A 22,559-nucleotide genomic window follows, 5' to 3' on the forward strand; every position below is an offset into this window, starting at 1 on the left:
ACATGTTTAGTAGCAGGAGCATGATTGATACCTGCTGCATGTTTTCTACTCAAATAGGAGAGTACAGTTGCAATGTGCTTGTGAATAAACAATTTTAATCAACATAACTCATCCATCCAGCAGGGTAAGCACAACATTTCAAACATCTCTCTACTTAGCAACATTTTAATGCTCCTCCTGGGGGATCCCGAGGCGTTCCCAGGCCAGGTGAGATATATAATCCCTCCAGCGTGTTCTGGGTCCAGTTGGACATCACAAAAAAGCCCAGGAGGCATCCTAATCAGATGCCCAAACAACCTCAACTGACCCCTTATGACATGAAGGAGCAGCAGCTTGATTCTGAGGTTCTGCCTTCATACATAAATTAATGTGGAATGAAACACAACTGTAATGCTGCATACAACTGACATGTACACTAGGGGTGGAAATCACCAGAGGCCCCATGATTCGATATTATCACGATAGTTAAGTCACGATACAATATTATTTCAAATATGTTGCACTATTGCAATAACAAGTTCCCCAAGGCTTGTATTTCTGTGGGTTGACCCAGAGGTTATCTTCACCCTGGTTCCCTCGTCAAAAAGCCAATGGGATCTTTCCATTGTTTTTTTAATTACTGCAGAAAATAAGCTTTGTGGTAAACAAATGTTTATGGGACTTAGATGTTTCAAGATGCAAGATAATCTTCACAAACGAATACCACTTTTAGGATATTGGAAGCCTAAGTGCAATCACCATGTTGTAGGACTCATTCCTGGTGTACTCCATATATTGTGACTAATTACCTTTTCAACAGAAAATTAAGTTCCCAAAGGAAAACTTCAGTCTGTTTATCTCATGGCACTCATTTTTATTGTTGTTCATTGCATCTCATGGACCAAAAAAGCAAATGATTAGACTATTCCAGTAGCAACCAGAAGTTACATTTTGCATTTGTATCATTAATAATTCATATAATAAATAACCCATACTTGGCATCCATGTAGCAATACTATATTGACACAAAAATATTGCGATACTGTCTTGCATTGCCCCACACACATCACCTCCTCCACCCCTCCTTAGTTGTTCTTCCTGAGGTTTCTAACATTTTTTCTCCATTAAAGGTTTATTTTAGGGGGCGTGAGTTCTTATCTGCTGTCAGGGTCCAAGGACAGGAGGATGTCGTATGCTGTAAAGCCCTCTGAGCCAAACTGTGATAATGGGCTTTATAAATAAAACTGACTTGACATAAGGTAAAGATTCAAAAAGACACAATCTGTTGTGTATCCCCTAGAAACAAACAAAAACAGACTGGCAAAAGCCAGCTGTTGCTTATATGTAGAAAACACGGCATGCATTAAGCAAAGCAGTTTTGAGCTCTCATCTTCCTCAGATTGCCACTGTTGTGCGCTGCCAACTTAACGCCCTGATTTGGCATGGGAAATAGAAAACCTTTTTGAGACGAACAAAGGCCCATGACAAAGACCCACCTTCAGGCCAGCAACACTTCCAGATAATGTGCAGAGCTCACTCACATTTTGTAGAGACAACAGCCAGGAGACAAGCTAAGCTGGCAGACGGCCATTCTGCACAGAGAGCTCAAAGGCCTTTTAGCTCCAAGGGCACGTCCCTTGAGGTAGCTGAATAAGTTTATGTGGACTTGTGAGGACTTGTAGGACTGTGAGGCACCACAGTTTGGTTCCATAGCCTGAAGCTGGACACCTTGGACAGCATAGAATACAAAGCTAGCTTTTTTCTAGCATAACCTGGCCCTCACACATTCAGACAAATTTCAAAAACATAGGGAGAGCGCTGGCCTTTCACAAACTAAACCCAGAGCTGCGAGGGGTTTGGCAGATGCAATCATCCAGTTGTGAGAATTACTGAGGAGACACCATGGCAATGTTTAAAGAAGCAAGCATGGCCTGGACAGGTCTGGGCCATGTGTCAAAACCTGTGTGATATTTTTTGTGTTACAGGAAATGTTGAGAAGGAACCATGTCTGGCACAACTGGATTTTTTAAAATTTCCATCAGGGTGAACCTGGAGTACTGGTGTGTGGAAGACTCCTTGGGCTCAGAGTATTAACTTTACCTGACTTGCTGTTTATGCATCTAAACGACATTTCACCTGGGACCATAAGGAGTATAGAGTCACTTTTTCATTGATGAAGTTCTAGATTGGTAAGCTATCATCTAAAGCACTGGTTCCCAACTGTTCAAGTTACAGGGTCCAGATTTCTATTTAGTCATTAGTCCAAGGTCCACACATTATAAATGACCACATATTAAATTCTATTTCACAAAATGAAAACAACACATTGGCCTTAAACACAAAGAACAAAATATTACGAGAATAATCAGAAACAGCACTTCAAAATAAAAGCTTTGTGTTGTAAATTCACTGTACTTCATAATTAAGTTTTTTTTTAAAAAAGCAAATTTAACACGATTACAATTATTTTGAATATTTTGATTTTGACAAAAATGTCATAGAATTATGATTCTGAGGTGATTCTATAATAAGGCTTTGATTTTTCTTTCTTGTCCCCTTTTTCAAACATTTTAGATTGAATTTGATATGCACTCTTTGCAAACATTATTTCTGGTTGCAGTCATACAGGAAGCGAGAGACCAAGCGAAGGAAGATTATTGTAAGATTATCACTGTACATGGGATTTTCACTAATTCCATGACTTTCCCAGGTTTTTCATGACTGTGGGAAACTTGCATAGAGTTGGTTTAAACAAGGAATGTTTAGCTATTTATTCATTAACTTAAAGTAGCATAAGAAGTTAATGACACTGCCCATATGAGCTCAGCAACATATGCTCTCACAGCCAGTTTGCTGAAAATGTGAGACTGAGAACAGATCTTGTAACGTCATCTGGAGAGACAATTTAGGAGGCATGTGCTCCAGCCCAAGGCTCTTTTTCTGCCTCTTTCTTGGCAAAAAAATGCTCTGATGTCACTGGTTTGGTGATGGAGGTTTTAAGGACAGCACATGGAAGAAGAAAAGTTGAGAGGCACACCTAATAAAATAACTGGTGGCCTAAAGGGTCTTGCCCAGCCCTTAGCATGACATGTATTTATTTCACTGGAGTCACTCAGGAGTTAATTTTATTATCCCTTTTCTTTGGGAGGGACAAGATCTCTGTCTCTGCTTTGGCTCTGTGCTGTAGTGCTTAGCAGCCAGAGGAACACCACAATGGGCTTATACAGGTGTCAGCCTTTATGGTCTCTAGAGGATAAATAATATAGTTGCATAATGCAGTTATAGAGTAATAAATATAAAGCTAACAACAAGCTGTAGAGAGAACTTAAACATTCATGTAGAAAATAGAAGGTACGACCTCTGGATGACAAACGCAAATATTGGTCTATACAAGACTTGGTCACATATGATTTAGTATTGTTTTAAAAACACCTGTGCATAGGTGACATCAAATGTTGAGTCACGCGTCTGTCTATTTAACAGGGATTAAATATAACCTTTTTAAGGCACAGTCTGCACATATACAGATATTTTTGAAAACTGTTAGTTACCTCTAAAACAGAGTCTTAAAAACTAAAATGGAGATGTTTTTAAAACACCTTCTGAAGTCATTTTCTCAATTTGCAGATGCCAATTGCTGGGCTGTGTAATGAGCATGTTTCGAAAAAGGTAGGCTGTACATTTTACTACATTTTGCAACAAGGGGAAACTGCTGAAGACTCATCAAGCCCACAAGCTTTCGACATTGTTTTTGCATTCTAGTGTGTACAGAGATGTTTTGTAAAATTAAGGTCATGTAAATATATATATTTTTTTGATAAACGGAAAGGGGAATTATCTGTTTCAGGGTTTCGATTGCTTAGGGCGAGTTAGATTTTTTTTTTTTTTAAATCTCACTTTTTTACGCTAAAGCCAACTTTACAATAACCAAAATTGAAGCAAATACATGAATAGAAATCAGTCATCTAGGGACAGAGGCATATAAGCCCAAATGTTTATTTTAACATAAAACATAACTTTTAAGGCAAATACCCAGTTGCATGTGGGATTCCACTGCCTTGATTTCCACCGTGCCAAGTTTGATAAAATAGTTTTCATAAAATACACAGTCTCGGCTGCATTGCCTTGTACTTTTCTTGGCCATGCTGTGAAAACTTGATTAAACTGCAATTTGCATTGAATTTGCACTCCCCCTGTGACAGATAACTAGTAGACAGTGAATCCTCTTCTCTGACCATCTTGGCCAGAAACAAAATATAAGTGAAGTTGGTTCCACTACTCTGATCTGCCTGACGTTAATGCGAGAGGAATTTTGGTAAATATTTAAAACACTGATTGTCCCAATTATTTCAAGATTTTACAAAGCAATGTCAAGAAAAAAAAGTTCCATGTCTGAGTATTTTTAAGACTTTGAAGGATTAAAATTTTGATATTAATTAAGGGGTAGAACCCCGAGAAATGTCTGTATACATGTAGACGGGGGCCTAAAATGTCTCTTTACAATTTTATGATAAAGTGATCACCTACCATGCCATCTCCACACTTTGTGCCAGACAGAACCAGCCCAGGATCAGGCATGTCATCGCCCAGGTAAACATGCGTTCCTCGACACAGAATACGCCCTCCCTCTTGTAGTGGGATGTTGGTTTCAATGGAAACGGCGTTTGTTCCGATCACTGGCCGGTTGGCTCCACCCTGGCACTGAATCTTACCACACTTTGCATCCCTGCACACAATACACACAAACACACACACACACATGCATGCACACAAACATTAAAAGGCAGATAGTAAATCATTTAATCAATAAAGCCAGGAATATAAAGGCGCGTCAATATGAGACAAAGATAAGTAACTGTAAGATGAGAGACTGCTCGAGAAAGCTGCAGCTTTTTAGTCCTGCGGTCATTAAAGCAATTACATCAATTAACAAAGAGCTTGATTACAGAATTCACCCAAAGGGAGAAGATCTTTAGAACAATTAGCTCACAAGAATAGCACAAAATGATTCATGAATACTTTCCTAGATCGTAATTAGCTGCTATCTTTCTCAAATTACATTCTCTCACCCATGTAAACTTTTGTTTGAAGATCACATGTCAGATTCCACAACGTAATGAAGATCGCTAATGACACCACTTAAGCTAATCAGTTGTGTTTTGCACAGTAATTTCTCTGTAGCTCTACAACGTCGGTGCAGCTGCAGCGTCTTACCTTGCATCGCATTTGGCAAAGGAGCCTTTGGAGTCCTTCCCGCAATTCCCGTAAGGATCTCCTGCAGAGTTGACTCGCTCGAAGCATATCCCAGGGGCAGGCTTGGCTCCTGCACACAAAGACAAACAAGCAAAAATACAAAACACAATCACCATAATGAAGTGAAAGATTCCCTGTATGACAGTGAAGATGATGAACTCGGTCCAACTTAACAAGTGACATTGATTTACCTGGTCCCCACAGAGTGATGCATTGTTGCTCGTGAGTCTGGCAGATGCCGTTGTAGCAGTAGCCTTCGACGCTGTGGCAGGCGTGCCCATCATGCAGATAAACGTTGGCTGGGCAGTGAGGGTTGGCACCAGTGCAGAACTCTGGCAGGTCACAGGAGTTACTGGACTCTCGACACAGGGTGCCAGCTGGTTTAAGCTGTAAATACACAATATGATTCCATACAGTAAGCCCTTTCAGACATAGAAGCTGCAGAACTGCTGACTTCATCTATCTGTTAAAAACAATGCTTTTGATTAAATGTTTTACTTTCATTCAAATGTGGAAGAATAATGAAAAATAGGAAACAAGAGAGTCTACAGCCATGCTTGCTGTAACAATGTTAGAAAGTGTGAAGTTTACCCTGTTCACAATCTTAGTTTAGCATGTTCGCATTATAACATTTAGCTTGGCATCACCTCGCAGTTCACTTTTTTGTTTCCAGCAGGCGCTATCAACAGGGGCAGACCACAATGCCTCTGGACGCAGCTGGATAGAACCAGTCTGAGCAATGAAACGTGCACTGAAGTACTGAAGTCAGATGGGCGGATTGAAAACTTGATCTTATTGGATAAAAATATGTTGACAATGTTTTGCTTGCAGTAGATAATTAGCATGGGAAAAAAATTAAATCTTATTATATCATAGTTTATATGTTATTGAAATACTCAGCATATAGCAAAACCTTTAAACTCACAATAATATTGTATCATGACTTAATGTCACAATGATATCATATTGTGGGGTCTTTAGTGATTCCCACCCCTACCGAAAACATCTGAGGTGCTGTAAACGAATGTTGATTCATGTTTGATTAGTGCTACCAAGTTTGACAGTCGGATCTGAGTTTCGTGAGCCAGGTGCGTTGCGAGCAGACTAGATCTTATCGCAACCAATCAGAGCAGCAAAATGTGTTAATTTTCAAATCTGGACCAGTGACACTCCTCTGTAGATTATCATATAAATCCACCGCATATTAGATAAATGGTTGTGATAGGCCTGAACCGTGACACGCTGGATGGAAATCTGTCTGAATGGAAGGGGGACCAGACGCATCTAGGTCGAGATTTCAACGAGTCGGAAGAATAGCATTAGTTTGAAATGTCACTTGTGGATGTGCTAAAAAAAAATGCACCTAAGGGAGCTACAGTGTCCTTTCCGCATGCTGTTTATTACTATCTCTTATTGGTCCAGCACCTACCTTGAACTGTATTTGGCTGTGCGCAACCACTATGCTTTTTAGGACCAGATGCATCTGCCAGAGCAAATAAAACATGAGCTCCCAGAGTCGTCTGGTTCCCAGGCTGCATATCATCTGCTAATTAGCACTAAACACAAAGTACAGCTGAGGCTGATGAGATATTGGTCATAAACCACAGTAATGGATGAATTTTAATTTTGACCTGATGATGGTGCTGGATAAAAAGATATAAAAAGATCGAAGATATTTTCTTTTCTTTGTGCAAAACAAAGAAGCCCCCAAGAAGAGGAAAACACAAATTTAACACAGCATCTGTCCACATTCTTGACGTTGTGCTTGTGTGGCCTTCATGTTCATTCAGACCATGTCAGACGTGTTCTGTAAACAAAGACTGGCATCGTGACTTTAACGGAAAAGCAAGGGCTTATTTAAACATGAGAATGGAGTTGCCATTTTCATGTTCAAAATGAGTTACAGAAAACACCCATGTCGTGAGGCTCTAGCTCCGGTAAGACATTGTGTAACACTGATGTCTAATGCCATGGGGTCAAACATGCTTTTGTGTGAAGCACAGGGAAGAATTAATTTGCCTTAAAATGGAGGTCTTTGCAGAAACATGTTTAAGGACACAATGAGCGGACGTAGTGTGTTTAATCATCTCCAACAAATGTTCCTTTTCAAAGAGAGAACGCACGTCTGCGATACTTTGTGAAAAGATTTCCATGTCAAAGCAAAAACCACTAATAACTCTGTGGAAGTGAATTTCTTGCAATCCAGCTTGAGACCTTGCCCATAATTGAAATCGGCCTATTGAGGTAAAATATACAAAGTTGGAATGAAATGACCCGAGTTATTTAATTATACACGAGGGCACACTATTATGATTCTCTTAATAACCTACCAGAGAGAATTAAAAGCATTTCAAAAAGTTTAAGGTCTTGCACTTGAGTTTTGAAAAGAAAAATGTTCATCTCTCCAGAGCAGCACTTTGTGTAACATTCAGATGAGCAGAGAAAATAAATTTCAGAACTTTTTCAGCTATGAGAATGGCTGAAGGCCATTTAAAATGGGAAAAGGAGGCCTAAAGTGGAGGGAGAATGTGTAAGACAGACCAAGGCCTGCATAAAAAGCTTTACCCTGCAGTCTTCACAACACTGTCCGTGGGCGCAAACGGCGTCTCCCTTGAGGGTGCATGTGGTGGCGTTGCAGCATGGGTTCATACATTCCTGGGAAAGAAAACAAAATAGTTAACAACATGTGGACTTGATCATCGCTCTGGAGCTGCTCTCTCAGCTTGTTCCCTGTCAGATCAAGACGTCCAGGTCAGGGGTGTGAACTTCCTGTCCGGGGATACTGACTCTGACCCCGAGACCTTTAAATGGAGATGTATTCACTGAAGCTCTTATGTTCTAGATTTGAGATGTTTGTACATCAGGGTTCCTGCAGCTAAAGGCAAGGTAGATTTAAAACTTTTTAATGCCACTTGAAATTGAGTTTAAGGCCTATTTTTTTTTTTTTTTTTTTTTATAATTTTGTTTTGCCCAAATGTTTATTTTAACATAAAACATGATTTTTGAAAAGAAAAAGTTTGATTATCTGCATCAAATGTTGAAAAACTATGCTTTTTAGAGTGGAACAAATGAACAATGAACATATTATATCATCATAAAAGTATCTTTATCAGCAGAAGTGGGAAATATCTGGCATTTCTAGCCAGTTTTCTGGGCAATTTTGTGTTTCTAAATCTGCATGTAAGATTCCACTATTTGGATTCCCATCATGACAAGCTTAAGAAAAGGAACTTTTAAAAACATTTTTAAAGATGTTATCAATTATTTTGAGACATCAGCAAAAAAGCAATGCATAAAATCTTCATTCCCATGTCTGAGCATTTTTAAGGCTTTTGAAAAATGAATTCATGTCAATTTAATTCCTATTAAGGCCTTTTTTTTAGATTAATAAATCCAATGCCTTTTAAAACTTTTTAAAGATACACAGGAACCCTGGTACATAAAAAGGAAGTGTGTTTAATGCTATGCAGCAGAGGAGCAAAAGATAAGAAATCGAGTGTGTGTTAAAATCTTCAGCTCTGATTTGATGTAGATAGTGGAAAGACATGGCAGAGCTGGCTATTAGGGTATCGTGGACAGCAGCAGGAGTGGGATCTGAAAGCCCTTAAGAGGCGACGATTGTAGCCACTTCACCACAGTGACAAGATCAGCCGACTGCTGGCAGAAACCGACAAGAAGAGAGCGGATACATCAGGAGAAGTCGAAAGGGGAGTAGTGCTGTAAAAGACTTCAGGGAGGGTGTTGCAATGTTTATCTTTCATTGGATGCCAAAACACATCAGCTTTGTTTTCCAAGTAGTGTCACGCATCGCACTATCACGCAGAAAACAACTCCCACTATCATTTATCTTCTCTCAACGTGGCTGTTTCGCTTGTGGGGCTCTAAGGTAATGATAAGATGTGTTGAAGGCTGAGAACTGGAGGCGGCGGGCTTGCTGGACGTCTAATTTTCGGTTGATGTGTTTTTTTTTTTTTATGAGTCTGGCTGTTTACCTCTTGGCCTTGACGTAAGATTATTGTTTAGAGAGGGGAGAAAAAGTTTGCTTTCATCTCTCAGTCTGAGTGGGCTGGCAGATAAAGCAAGCAGGCCCTTTGTGGTGATATCATGGAGGTTATTGAGGGGCAAGCTGGCAGAGATGGAGCGGGCGAATGTAAATCATGCAGTTTGTTCGTTGGTGGTCAAACACAATGACTCCACTAAAACACTACCTACAGCAGCCTGTAAATGATGGAGTACACAGACATAACACCGCTCAACTAAATAATCAAACACATTGTTGAGTAAGTTTGAAGAAATAGTTCAGCAAAATTACAAAAACTCAAGAATGAAAGTCTTATTCCAGAAACAAAGCTCTGGTTAATCCTGATGATGGATGGGTTCGGATAGCTGGTTCCATTTAGGATCTGGTCCTCAGTTGGCAAAATATCCATATTTGTTGAAGTTCCTCTGAAAGCATTTATTAAACCCTTAAAAACCATCTCTGTTCATCAAAATTCCATATTTAGAAGTTTCTTTCCATGAAATAAAAACTCTTCATGCCCAAAAATGTCTCAAATGCACCTTTGCCTCATTTAATATGTACTGACCTATGAATGCAAATTAGCCCCACTCCTCGTCCGCTCGCCTGCAGCTCAAGCTTATCTGCTCACCCCTGACTCTGCATCTTGAACACACAATCTTCTGCAAACGGTAGGGTGTGGTACCAATCTTAATATTTTTAAGAGTACTAACTCAATAACGATGGTACTAGTGAGTACTGATTAAAGTTCAATCAGAGCCAAATCAGTGCAAATGCTGTGCCTGAGAAGGCATCTGGCATGTTGAAGGCCAGCAATGGAGCTCCGCAGAGCTTCCAGGTTCAACTACAGACAGCAGGCACAGGCAAAGCAAGGAAACCAGCCATGGAGCTCCGAGGCTGGCTACGTTGGTGCCAAACATCAGTTTAAATAAAACAAAAACAAAATAAAAAATCACCTGCTTTGGGCTGGGCAATATATCAAAATTGTATCCATATTGTTATATGAGACTAAATATCTTATTTTAAATATTTTGGATATCTTAAGTGTTGCGTTACAGAAAAGTGATGTAATGTTTTTGCTGTTCTATAATTTGTCTTTACCCACCTTGTCTTTATAAACACATCATTGATGTTTATTTATCAAAAGTCTCATAGTGTAAATATTTTGTGAATGCACCAGCAGTTAATCCTACAATATTGTCACAATATTGATGGAGATATCTGGTTACATATAAAGGGATGACTTTTTTCTCCACATTGCACAGCCCTGTATCAACCATATCAGCTGTAGCTATGTAGCTACTAACATTAATTTGTTTTATGTGCTCACTGCCAGCCGGTGAGTTTAATCACCAAAAATTATTGGTGGGAAAAGATCACCCTGTAACACCCCTCTGCAAGGGTCTTTTTGTAGTTGCGACAGAGTTAAGACTTCACACTGATGTCATGTCAATTTCAGCTAAAGCTCCTAGTTAAACTTTTATGTTGATCATATCAATATTTGAAGCTTATTAGCTTAATAGCTCTGCATCACAAACTCCAGATTTCTGAGTAAACAGCTTGTGAAAAATAAGGTGTAAAATTCAGTGGGTAACAACTTATTTCAATCTATCAGATACATATTTAATCAATATTTCATATCTTCTGCTGATCTCATTTTCAGGTCGTAGATACAGGTTGTAAATATTAATTAGGATGCGACTAAAAACGTGTTTCTGATCTGAATCTTTGAGTTATTTTTATCTTCAGTTACCTGTGAATGTTAAAAGATAAACTTTGTTTGATAAGGCATTTGAAAGGATTCAGATGTGAGAAGCAGATAACCAACAGAGCAATATGAATGTTTGTCAGATGTTGAGCTAGAACAATCAATTCAAAAAGGTTCAAAAGATGTTGAAGCAGAAATACCAAACATTCAGTTCATACAGCTCCTCAAGCGAAGAAATTTCCTGTTTTTCTCAGTTTTGTATCATAAATTGCATAAAACATTTATGGATTTTAGGTTGGACAAAGACGCAATTTGAAGAATTGTGAGGGCCATTTTCACTATGTTTTCAGCGACTAAAATTCTCCAGGAAATCAACCTTGAGAGACTTTGAGTATAGACATCTATTCATCATCAAATCTCCAAACAGCTGCCCTGGCTGCGACTGAGTGATACCTGCCTCCCACATGTGATTCTCACTTCACTTCCCTGGGGGCCCCGCAGTGTGTGAGAGCCAGAAACAAAGTGCGTGGGTGGATGCATGCATCAGAGCGTGCGCACTTGTTTGGGTGGCAACGCCAAAGAAAGCTTATTTCAGCTTCGACCCGATTACGCTTTTGTTTGTTTCCTTTGACACACAGTTGGACAGTGGTTTGATTAATGGGCCTTCAACAAGGACATGACATCACCGTGGCAGCCCGTCAGAGGACTGCTCAGCACATGGGGGACACTGAGAGTAGGTGTGATGTAAATAAAACACTTACATTGGAGGCCTCGGGCGATTTGCTGAGCTTTTAGGCTTGTTTTTGCACTGCAGGTTTCAGTGCTTTTAAGCTGCAAACACAATGTCAATGTCAACAGAAAGTTGAACTTGGAGTTTCTCGAGGTTTGTTTGGGAGGTCTGAGGGAGCTGTTGAGACTTTCAGTGGTTCTGGATGATTGCTTACAGGACAGTTACTGTTGTTTCCTTTGGACGCTGGGCTTTGTAAGGGAAGAATCAAGTGAAAAAAGTGCATGGACTGACTTTTTTTCCTCATGTTTCCTCTGGTCCCTCTCTGTCCTTATGTTTGAGTATTAATATATTGATTTGAGTGGGCAGTTTACTGTGAGTAGAGATGAGAAAAATCAGGTCTGTTTGGACATTTTGGGAAAGGACGGAATTCACCTGAATCTCCCCTTCACTGAATCGTGAATCACCGGAGACTTGAAATTGATTTTCTTTTGTGTTTTAACTTTTGTTTATCTAGCAAAAACATTTTCTTTGTCACACACTGTTTCACAATCACATAGTTATACAGAGCAGTCCAGTAAAACCACAGTGTTGGAGACTGATCTGCTCCACTGGAGCAGGTCAGAATAAAGGCCTCTCCGTAACTCTGCCACCAACAAATAGTTTTTATGGATAAGTCAATACATCTAAATGATTGATTTTTCTCTAAAAAATAAAACTGACCATTTTAAATTGTGTTCTTTTTGCTCTGACAAACTATATGTCTGTACTTATTGCAGCACAAAGGAAATATAAACAAAGGTTTACATATGAAATTGCAATACTGTAGGTTTAAACTGGCAACTCAGACATAATAAAAATAATGTAAAAAGACAGCTCATTATTTGAGTTAGTAGTGCAGACTTTCAGTGAACACAGGTCCTGCCTCCATTCAAGGCTCAAATTATTCATTCATTATTCATTCATCATTACAGGGGTAAATGTCATATTATTCCATTGAGCATGGCCCCTGGGATAAGCTGTTAGACACGCATGCGCAGTAAGCAACACAGCATCCGATCTTTTGAAAGACTTAGCCCAATGCATTTGGTCAGTGCTTCTTAGTTTTACTGTTTAATCTTTTTTCAGCCTTTGTCTTCACTGTGCAGGAAGTAGTATAGCCTTCATTTCCTGTCACAAACTCAGGTTCAAGCAAAGGCCAGCAAAACTGAAACTGTTGTGTTCACTGAGCAATTACAAAATGATATTGGAAAACAATGAAAAACTGCCAAAATATTGGTTATGTTGACTTACCTCTGGCTCCCCACAGTCACACTCTTCTCCCTCCTCAACATAGCCGTTGCCGCACTTCTGGCCTCCATAGAGCACCTTCACCTCTGGCATGTTGTCCAAACACATGCCGACGCCTTTCTCCAGACTGGCAGCAAGGTCCTTTTTACTGCAAGTACTGAACACTGTTGGGAATGGATACCTACAAGAGAGATTGAGGAACACAGCTGACTGAAATGAAGGAATGAAAAGACATCACAAGATTTCATGACATGAAAAATACCACAAATTGGCCGAGACAGAGGACATCCTGCTTTATGTGTACTTTTACTGTTCAGAGATGAGAATTATCGGTAAGAAAGTGGACTCAATCATTCTGCTGAGCCAGAACACGGACAGAGCCTTCACTGAAACCTTTGTTCAATCTGCTCATTCAAAAGGCCTTTTCACACAAATTTAATGGTCTACTGACGTTGTACCGTCTGAGCTCCGGTTCAATAGATTTTCAATCCTCCTCAGTACATAAACGGGTCTTCAAGTGTCCAGAGAAACATTTTCTCTGGCAGTGACATTTTTAAGAAGCATATCCTGGCTGCACCGGGACAATTTAAGCAGCTGACTAGAGGGAAGAGTACGAGGAGGCGTGTGTTGGATTACTTGTGTGTGTGCATGTGTGTGTACGGGGAACCTTGATAAAATAGCAAGACCAAAACCACATCATTTCTAACACATTAATTTCACTCCCTGGTATCGCTTACCTGAAGGCCTGACTAATGTCTAATTTAGTGAGGAAAGAAATTGGATTTCGTATTGAAAACGAGAAAATGTTATGACTTTAAAGATGAAACTGTATGATATGCCAATAACAGCTGTGAGGCCCGAGGGGACGGTCCTCCTGCTAGAATGAGCCTCTGTGAGTCCAGGAACCAAGGGCCAGAAATAAATAGAGAGAGAGAGAGATGGACAGTGAAAAACAAATATAATATGTAGAGAAGTAGAACAAAGAAACAAATCTATACAGAGTGGGGACAGAAAAAGACCAAGAGACACTAAGATGTGGACAAAGGGATGGAAAACATCTATGGAAAGAAAAAGGAAGGAATGAACACATGGATGGGTAAACCACAGAACTCTTGTTGAAGGAGTGACTCGCGGTGCCAAAGGCCCCAAAATGACAACGAAGAGACTAGAGTGCAGCTCGGGGTGCATAATTCTGTCCGAACCCGACCTGAATCAACACACATTCTGTTTTTTATGTTCGAACCTAACCCGAGCCCAAAAAATTTAATGTAACATCACTGAAGCACAAAGTTTTTCCCTGTCATGCTATTGTTGCTACTATGGTTACAGCTTGTCTGTACACCATGATTACACATATGGCATCAAATGATCATCAAAAGGCATTTATGATTATTATTATTATTATCATTAGTTGTAAGCTAAGACAAAGTTACATGTATATTTACTCCCTGAATTAGCCTATGTGGTGCGTTCATGTGTTGTCACATAAATAACAAGCCCCAAGTAGCCGAAGACAGACAGCCCAAGCTGACCCGAACGTCAGTTGTAAATATTTATGCCAATCTGGCCTGACCTGTCGGGTCATGATGGGCTTTGGTCAGATATCTAAACTCTCTAGAAGACATGAAAAATGAAGCACAAATTAAGAGGCAGAATGACAGAAAAAAAGGTTTATGAAAAATGGCTTGAAAGATGCACAAAATGATTAAAAGGAAACGCAAAATGACAACAAAATCATGGAGAAAACAGAAAAACCAAAACAGTTTTTGTTTTTTTTATCTCAGTCATTCGAGGTGTAGGAGGGATACAGAGGCCTGTACATGTCTGTGTCCAGGTGTCAGACATGGCTGTAGGCTATTCAGGATTAAATAAAAGCAGCTATTTACTGATATTAATTTGTATTTGAATATCTAAAGTTGTTCATCTGGCATTCATTTATCACACTGAATAAACTGTTTTAAACACTAATAATGCACAGTTTAGTATTGCCAAGACGTAAACATTAAACATTTCTAAACCCACTGTTGTGCTTATCCTCCTCTGAGGCCTGTGTCCTGCCTTGACTTCTCTAAACACACCAGCAGTATGAAACTAAAGCCACAGGACATCCAGTCTTACAACACTGTGTATAAGAGTAACATAACCAAGCCTCGCCTTCAATCGCCAGCTAACCAACAAAAATATCCTCACAAAAGTACTGACAGAACAGAAGGATTTAGGCTGCATAATGAGTATCTCGCAGCTCACATAGTCATAATGGGACAGAGTCGAGCTTCATGAGGAGGAAGTGTAGGATGTGGGGCGACAGGAAGCACTGGCTAGCAGAGAAGATTGGCAGACATGAGAGAGAGAGGCAGCTGGCATCGGCTGCTTGAAAAGCTTGACTTCAGACACAAACATGTCATACACATACATATGCAGCGATAGACTGACTGGGGTCTTCAAACGCAACAGGGCGTGGAGACTGTCTGCAAAGCTTGCGGCTTCACGGGGCAGATTTGTGAAAATTCAACATTACACAGAATATGTTTATGGAGCTTGACGTTGGACAGAGGTGGAGGTTTGTGTGTGGTGCTTTGCCTTTGCCTGAGGGGGATTTGGCTGCTGCAACTGCATGGATATTTCACCGCTGTTAGTTGACTATGCTGAAGCTCCTCCTGAGGGGACCGGAGATAACGGTGGAGGCATTCAATGGGAAAGAAATCTGCTTTTTTCCCCCCCGAGAGAACACAGATTTCCAGAGAGCATGGAACACAGAAAAACATCGTCCTCTAACGGCCACCCTTGGGTGAAAATGGTGCGTCCACTTGACTCAGACTTTCCACCTTTGAGTGTTGGCTGCTTTCATCTCTCGCTGACCAAAAGCCAATCTACCTGACTCCGTCTGCCCTCGTCTGCTCCCATAATCCACTTGTTGGAGTCTCTTTACCACCGTAACAGAAAAAGAGCTTTGCTGCCCTGTGCATCGAGACCCATGCACCAAATCCAGGATAGACAGACTATGCAAATCAAACTACGTCACAAAGCAGACCAAGCCCTTGTAAATAGCACGGGCTGCCACTGATAACAAAACACAGGCATGCTGAGGGATCAGTATGAGAAGTAAACAAAGTCTGTTCTCAATAAACCGGCATTAATGGTAAAAGTTGACTGTCAGCTTGAGATTTCTTCAATGAGCAAAAATCAGGTTTCTTTGGAACAAATTAGACCCACATGGAAAGTATTAACAAGATCCAAAGGATACGTGTGTTAAAAACAGCTGAAATTTGGTCTGAGCACTGTTGCTATGTACACAGCTTTGCTTTTGGGCCATCTCCCTTTTGCAGACTATTGACTGATTTATCTTCTGAGACACTGACAGTTTTTGAGCACAAACCAAAACACACTTAATCATCAGGGTCAACCTGTCCAAGCACGTGTTTACAATCACTAATATATTGCACAACCCTGCTATTGGGTTCATAATCAAACTCAAAGAGTCAATTTTATTCATAAAGCCCAATGTCACAAATCACCTCAGAGGGCTTTACAGCATATGACATCCCTCTGTCCTTGGACCCTCACAGACACTAAGGAAAAACTCCCCAAAAAACACCCTTGCCAGTAAGTCGGCTTAGCTAGCTAGAGAAACAAGCTAATTAAAACCTTGTAGTGTAATTATTATGAACTCTGTGTGGTATATTTTATTTCTTTCTCCATAGTTCAGACAACAAGCAACTAACCAAATGAACACATGAAATGTGAGGCCAGAGGTCCTTATGAATTTGCAGAACTGTAACCTGCTGTGTTTTCCAGAAAAGCTTTCTTACATATCTGAGGACAGAAATGGCAAAATTGTGAGATATGAGCTGGCAAAGATGGAGGAGCATCCTGATGGCGTAAGAACGATATACTACACCCACCAGCCAAAACATTAAAATCACTGACGGATGAAGTGAAAAACATTGATCATTTTGTTACAATGCAATGTTCTACTAGGAAACCTTGAGCGCTGGTATTCATGTGAATGCAATCTGAACTAAGAAGGCCACACTGTGGATAGGGCGTCCCTCAGGGCTATCAGCATGTCCCAAAAATCCTTTAGCAAACTGGGGTCTGGAGAATTTGAAGGCCAGGTCGACACCTTGAGCTCTTTGTCATGTTCCTCAGGTCATTTCTGAGCAGATTTTGTGGTGTGGCATGGTGCAGCGTCCTGCTGTGGGGCCACCATAGGGTAGTGACACTAGCACGAGAGGGTGTACTAGATCTGCAACGATGTTTGGCAATTGGCACGTGTCGAGGCACATCCATTTGAATGCCAAGGCCAAAGCTTTCCCAGCAGAACATTACATTGTAACTAGATAATCAATGTTACTCACTTCAGCTATCAGTGGGTTTAAAGTTTTGGCAGATTGGTACATGCTAGCAAATGCCAAAGATGACTCACAAAAACAAGAAGGTAATGCAATATTACTGACGGGCTTTTAAGTGAGTGGAATGGCATATCAAGCCATTTTAAAATGCAGCTTTCTACAAGTGAGCAATTACGAAGTGCTCTGTCATTTATATGCTCGACTATTTAAAGCAGAGGGCACCTCGAGCAGCCATGACGAGAGCCAAGAAATCAATGGAAATGATCTATCTGTACGTGATGTCTAATGCAGCTGGTGATTGTGTATGAACCTGGCCTTGATAATTGAGCTGCGGTGCTAATTTGCAGCAGACATCCCTGCAGGTAACAGGTGCCCACTTCATCCTGGTAACAGATGCAGTGTCAGCCTCAAAGGGTATCCAGGGATGCTGCAAGAATATCTCTGTCACCCACTGCTTGGTGCGGTTCTTTATTACAGTGAGCAGGTACACCAGAGGAGCTTAGTGGCCAGACAAGGATGAGCGCTAATGCACAATCAAGGACAGAATGTTGCCTTCCGAGTGCTTTTGTGCCATTGGCTGAATGTCTGTCATGGGGAGGACGGAAATTAATTTATATGAACAGGAAAATACTAAATTAAATTACTGCTCACTTCGTGTGATACAGATAATGACTGTGGAAGTATCAAGAATGCTTTGAGTGCAATGATCAATGCAGCTGGACAATAGCTGGTTGGTGAACTGTAATTTATCATAAAACTGTAACAACAGTTCTAACTTTGGCAGGAAATTGTGTCTTCATACTAAAAAGCTAGAAAACATGATTTTTCAGGGCCTTCAATAATTTTTTCCCCCTCTGTGCCAGTCTGTCAGCCCAATTCTCAAGAACACCTTGAGAGATTTGGTGGTCAAATGTACAGGTCACTGGGACCTTGCCTTTATGTCATTCTTGCGACCACAGTATCTCAAAAACACCTTGAGAGCTTCCTTAAATTTGGTACAAACGTCTATTTGATCTTAAGGGTGAACTAATAAGTACTGGTGGTCACAGGTCACTGTAACCTCAAAAACATGTTTTTGGCTGAATTTAAGAGTTCATGTGCTAAAAATCTGTGCTGTTGGTATAAACATTTCTTGCTGCTGGGTTGAAGATGTGTGTCTACATTTTAGAATATGCAGCTTATTTGCATAGACAATGCTTCAAACATAGGTTTGAAGCATTGTCTACCGTCATGGCTACATGTGGACAGACATGGATGGAAACTGCAACTTGACTGGTTTGCGGAGGCATACAACCATGAAGCGGTAATTCTAGTTTTAATTGCTTGTATGCAGTTACATTTTTGTATAGATTTTAAAAAGTGATGTTTTTAGAAGCAATAACTGAGTCAAAATAAATTAAAAGTCAATTATGTTCACACCACAAGGAAAAGCAGTCACAGTTGCCAATAAACCGCTAGAAAGAAGAACATTAAAAAACAACTTTTAATATAGTAGCAACAGTCCAAATGTGCAGATCTCAGTCTGCAACAGACCCACATTGAAGGTGTGTATTATCACAGCTGAGACCGCACGGCTGCTCTGCTGTTCAGGAAATTAGCCGAGCGGAGAGTGTAGGTTTCCCTGGATAATATTAGCATAAAGCCCTGCACCCTCTCCAGGTGTAGTGTGCTGGGGTGGAACTAATTTGGCTGTGCACAACAGTTACACAAAATCTAATTAGTCAGCTCCTTTCTGGCTGTTGGTAATGTTTGAAAGGCAAATATGTCATTCACATTGTGAATAACACAGTGTTAACGATCGTAATCTCATCAATGTCTTACAGCCTCATACAACTGTGATGCTGTCAGAGGAAAATGTGTGGTGCTATCTCGCTGATGAGCTGCAGACTCGGTTACTGTAGCTGCCAAATCACAGACAAGAAGAAAACATCCAACATTATCTGCTCTGCTTTTATTATTAGCCATATCCATCAAAAACATCTAATAAAGCATTTCAGCTGTAGCCATTTTTATTAAGTAATGTTTAAAAATAAAAAAACTGAGAAAAAGAAATATTTAAGGTCTCCCTTGTTGCCTTGTCGGTTGATTTTCAGAGGGGTGTTCTCTTGTTGTTCCTGTTGTTGTTCTTGTCCACAAACAAAAACTGTGTTAGCATGAATTGCTTTCCACCATGAAGCATCGTAAGTTTCCATCAGCTCTGACCAACATTTTGAATTAATTTCCTTGCTCATTAAACATTTGGAAAGCCAAATATTTGAGTCTTTCTGCCTTTGTCAGTGTTGTAATACCCAAGATCTGTCTCAATCCCACTTTTTAAAGGTCTCAGTCTTTTCTCAGTCTTGACCACATCTATCTCCATCTAGGTAGGACTCAAGACCAAAACTGCACGGATTTCTCTGAATTGCCTGTTCAAAAAAAAAGAGTGTTGAATGTTACACACACACAGAAGACATTAAATGAAGAGGAATCTCTATTTATTTTCTAGATGTTTTAAGGGAATGTGAATATTTCAGATCGATTTGAGGATGCTTATGGTTTGCATGTTCCACATTTTACTGAAAGTGACTGGCACTTGTCTGGTCTTGCTCTTGACTTGGTTTCAGCCCCTCAAAGTCTTGATCATAATGACTTGGTCTCGGTTCAGGTGTTCTTGACTACAAGACTGGTCTTTGTTGATGCATTGATGCATATTTGCAAGTCGTTGTAATACCACTGTGTGAAACCACCGGTAAAAATGTCTATCACATCACCTATGAATGCTACATGTGTGCTCTTGTGCGTCTGATGGTTTAATTATAATAAAACAGCTTCGCACTCTGACTGAAGCCCTGCTCTCATTTGGACAAGAAATGTCCTTTGGAAAACTTAAAATGGGATGTTGAAAAAAGCAAAATTGTGTTCAGGAATCCATGACAATAAGAAAAAGTTCAACAGAACAACGTAAAGGAAGAAAAACTCACAGATTTGGAACATACCATCTGCTCAGGTTAGCACAAGGTGAGCTTAAACTGCTAACAAAGCCTTCAAAAAATGCACACTGTCAAAACATTAAACGAATATTTTTCGGTTACTGCTGACTATAACAATTTATCTACAGGCACATATGTGCACACATGAAGGCATCTGCTGCAGAACAGCTTTACCCTTCCTTCCACTTGACAGACACTCAGTGCTTAGAGGACTTAGAGGCTTAATTGAGCAGATGATCAACACCGACATTAAAACAGAAAATTATCATACATCCACACAACTATTCAACCAAAACCAGCCAATGTGCTGTGATTTGACAGACCCACTTATCAAATGAGACACTGGCCTGAAATGAATACAACAGCGATGTATTACTTTATTTCCTTAAAGTTGGGGGGTCACAAGTAGGGGTGTAACAATACATTACTCTGGATTGCTTTATAGATTCAATGATCAGCAATCCAATATCATCAAGGCAAAGTTAAAATATTGACATATATTGTTATCATAAGAAACGCCTTTATTTTGAAATTCTCATGGCCCATATGTCACTTCACTTCCATCCAAGCAACACCTCCTTCCTAAACATTCAAACAGTGCTAGCAGCCTCAGGCCAGCCAGACGATGGCAAGCAGCCCCGAAAAAGGAAATGAGCCTTGTTCACCAACAGTCTTAGGAAGAAATTTCTTTTTAAAACCAAAGTTTTCCTTTTTGCAAAAATGTGTGAAAAAAATATTTTAGCATCTCATGCATCTTTTTGTGATTTCACATCTACATCTGACACTACTAAACATGACAACTCATATAGTGTTTACTTTCTCCAGAAGCACCCACTCTAGAAGAGAAGTTGTTTTTTTTCCCTACTTTTTGGAGTCTAGTGCATCACCCTCTGCAGGCTTTTGTTTCCTTCTGCTTTTCTTTACCTTCATTCTCTGAGTTTGCACATGGCCCTGCAGTCTCATTCCCTATTTTCGGAATTTGCAGGGTGTTCACCTGTGCTATTTAGGATCTACTGGCACGCACTGTCAAGGAGGAGAGTGGGATTCATCATTTAAGAGCACAGGTATAAACAGAGCACAGAACCAACTCTGGGTTTCAAGAAATGTCATGATTGTGACATAGACTTTCTTAGGGATTAAGAACAAATGTAATAAAAAACTTATGAAGATAGTGGTGAATGACACTCAATTAGGATATTTACTGATATCTTCTAATATTTATTGCAGACCTCTGAATTGTATTAAATAGAAATTGTATAGTGGCAGACTTGTATTGTATCGTTGTCCAGAAAACTGTGATAATACTGTGTCCTGTAGTAACTTGTGATTTACACCCCTATGCACAAATTCTAAAAAATAATAGCTAAAATTAAAGCAGTAGAAATTGAGATATCCTTAATTTTTGTCTTTGAGCTCCAAAAACACTAAATCCTACATTGCCCACAATGATATCCAAAAGCATCTTACTAAGGCACTACTGCCTTCAAAATATAACCCTACACCTCCTGTTTGTCATGCAGGCTTTCTGTTAAAAAGCCAGCACACTGTACTGGGATGCAGAGATACAGTCTCTTGTGCACCAGGCAGCTTTTCCTGGATCTAAAGCCGTATGTGCTGTGCATATGATTCCTGTCACTTTGATCATCTCTGCACATGAGGCCAGTGAGTTCAGGCGAGGAGGAAACATTTAAGGCATTGGTCACACAAGGGCTATGAAGGGCTCTTCTATTTGTAGGCTCTCTGACTGACATCAAGCTGTCTCCGCTGCTCTCTAAGCTGCTCTACAGACTGACATGCATTTAGTCCAAGCTAAGCAGGACAGACATGTCTGACCTTTCGGTAAATGTTAGGCTGCAGAAGCCTATGGTGATTAAATATCAGGAGGAAAGGCAAAACACAAGTTAAATTTACTGCAAACATTCACCCACCAGCAACCTAAGTAGCTTTTCCCCTCCTCATCTCAACAAATAATGATATTTTTGTACCTTCTCACCTCACTTGCACTCTGTCATTTCTGCAAGAAAATAACAAGACTCACAAGCTATTTCGTACTGTGTTGACAAAAAATTCACCTCTTGGCCTCAACGTCCAGCCACAGCTCCCTGCTGGGCCTTACCTTTCTTCCCAGCAACACATATAGACACAGGAAAGCACTTTTGAGCTTTCTCCCCACGTTCACATGATGCAACTCTTAGCTCAACTTCTAAAAGACATCTCCACTTCAAAAGGTCCAACCCTGTTCCTCGCCCCTGTCCCTCGAATT

The 22,559-nt window shown here is 40.1% G+C and overlaps 1 protein-coding gene across 1 annotated transcript in view; it reads right to left on the minus strand.

Annotated features, from left to right (window-relative positions):
* The window catches only part of adam12b (ADAM metallopeptidase domain 12b), a 106,464-nt gene that overhangs the window by 13,713 nt on the left and 70,192 nt on the right, over positions 1-22,559 (minus strand). Inside the window, exons 12-16 of the mRNA XM_042502410.1 lie at positions 12,979-13,156; positions 7,798-7,887; positions 5,424-5,619; positions 5,194-5,302; positions 4,507-4,705 (exon numbers count right to left, since the gene is read on the minus strand). Of these exons, the coding sequence (XP_042358344.1) occupies positions 4,507-4,705; positions 5,194-5,302; positions 5,424-5,619; positions 7,798-7,887; positions 12,979-13,156 (772 nt within the window). The remainder of the gene's footprint in view (positions 1-4,506; positions 4,706-5,193; positions 5,303-5,423; positions 5,620-7,797; positions 7,888-12,978; positions 13,157-22,559) is intronic.

This window comes from Plectropomus leopardus, chromosome 15 (genome assembly GCF_008729295.1).
Source record: "Plectropomus leopardus isolate mb chromosome 15, YSFRI_Pleo_2.0, whole genome shotgun sequence".
Lineage (NCBI taxonomy): Eukaryota > Metazoa > Chordata > Actinopteri > Perciformes > Serranidae > Plectropomus > Plectropomus leopardus.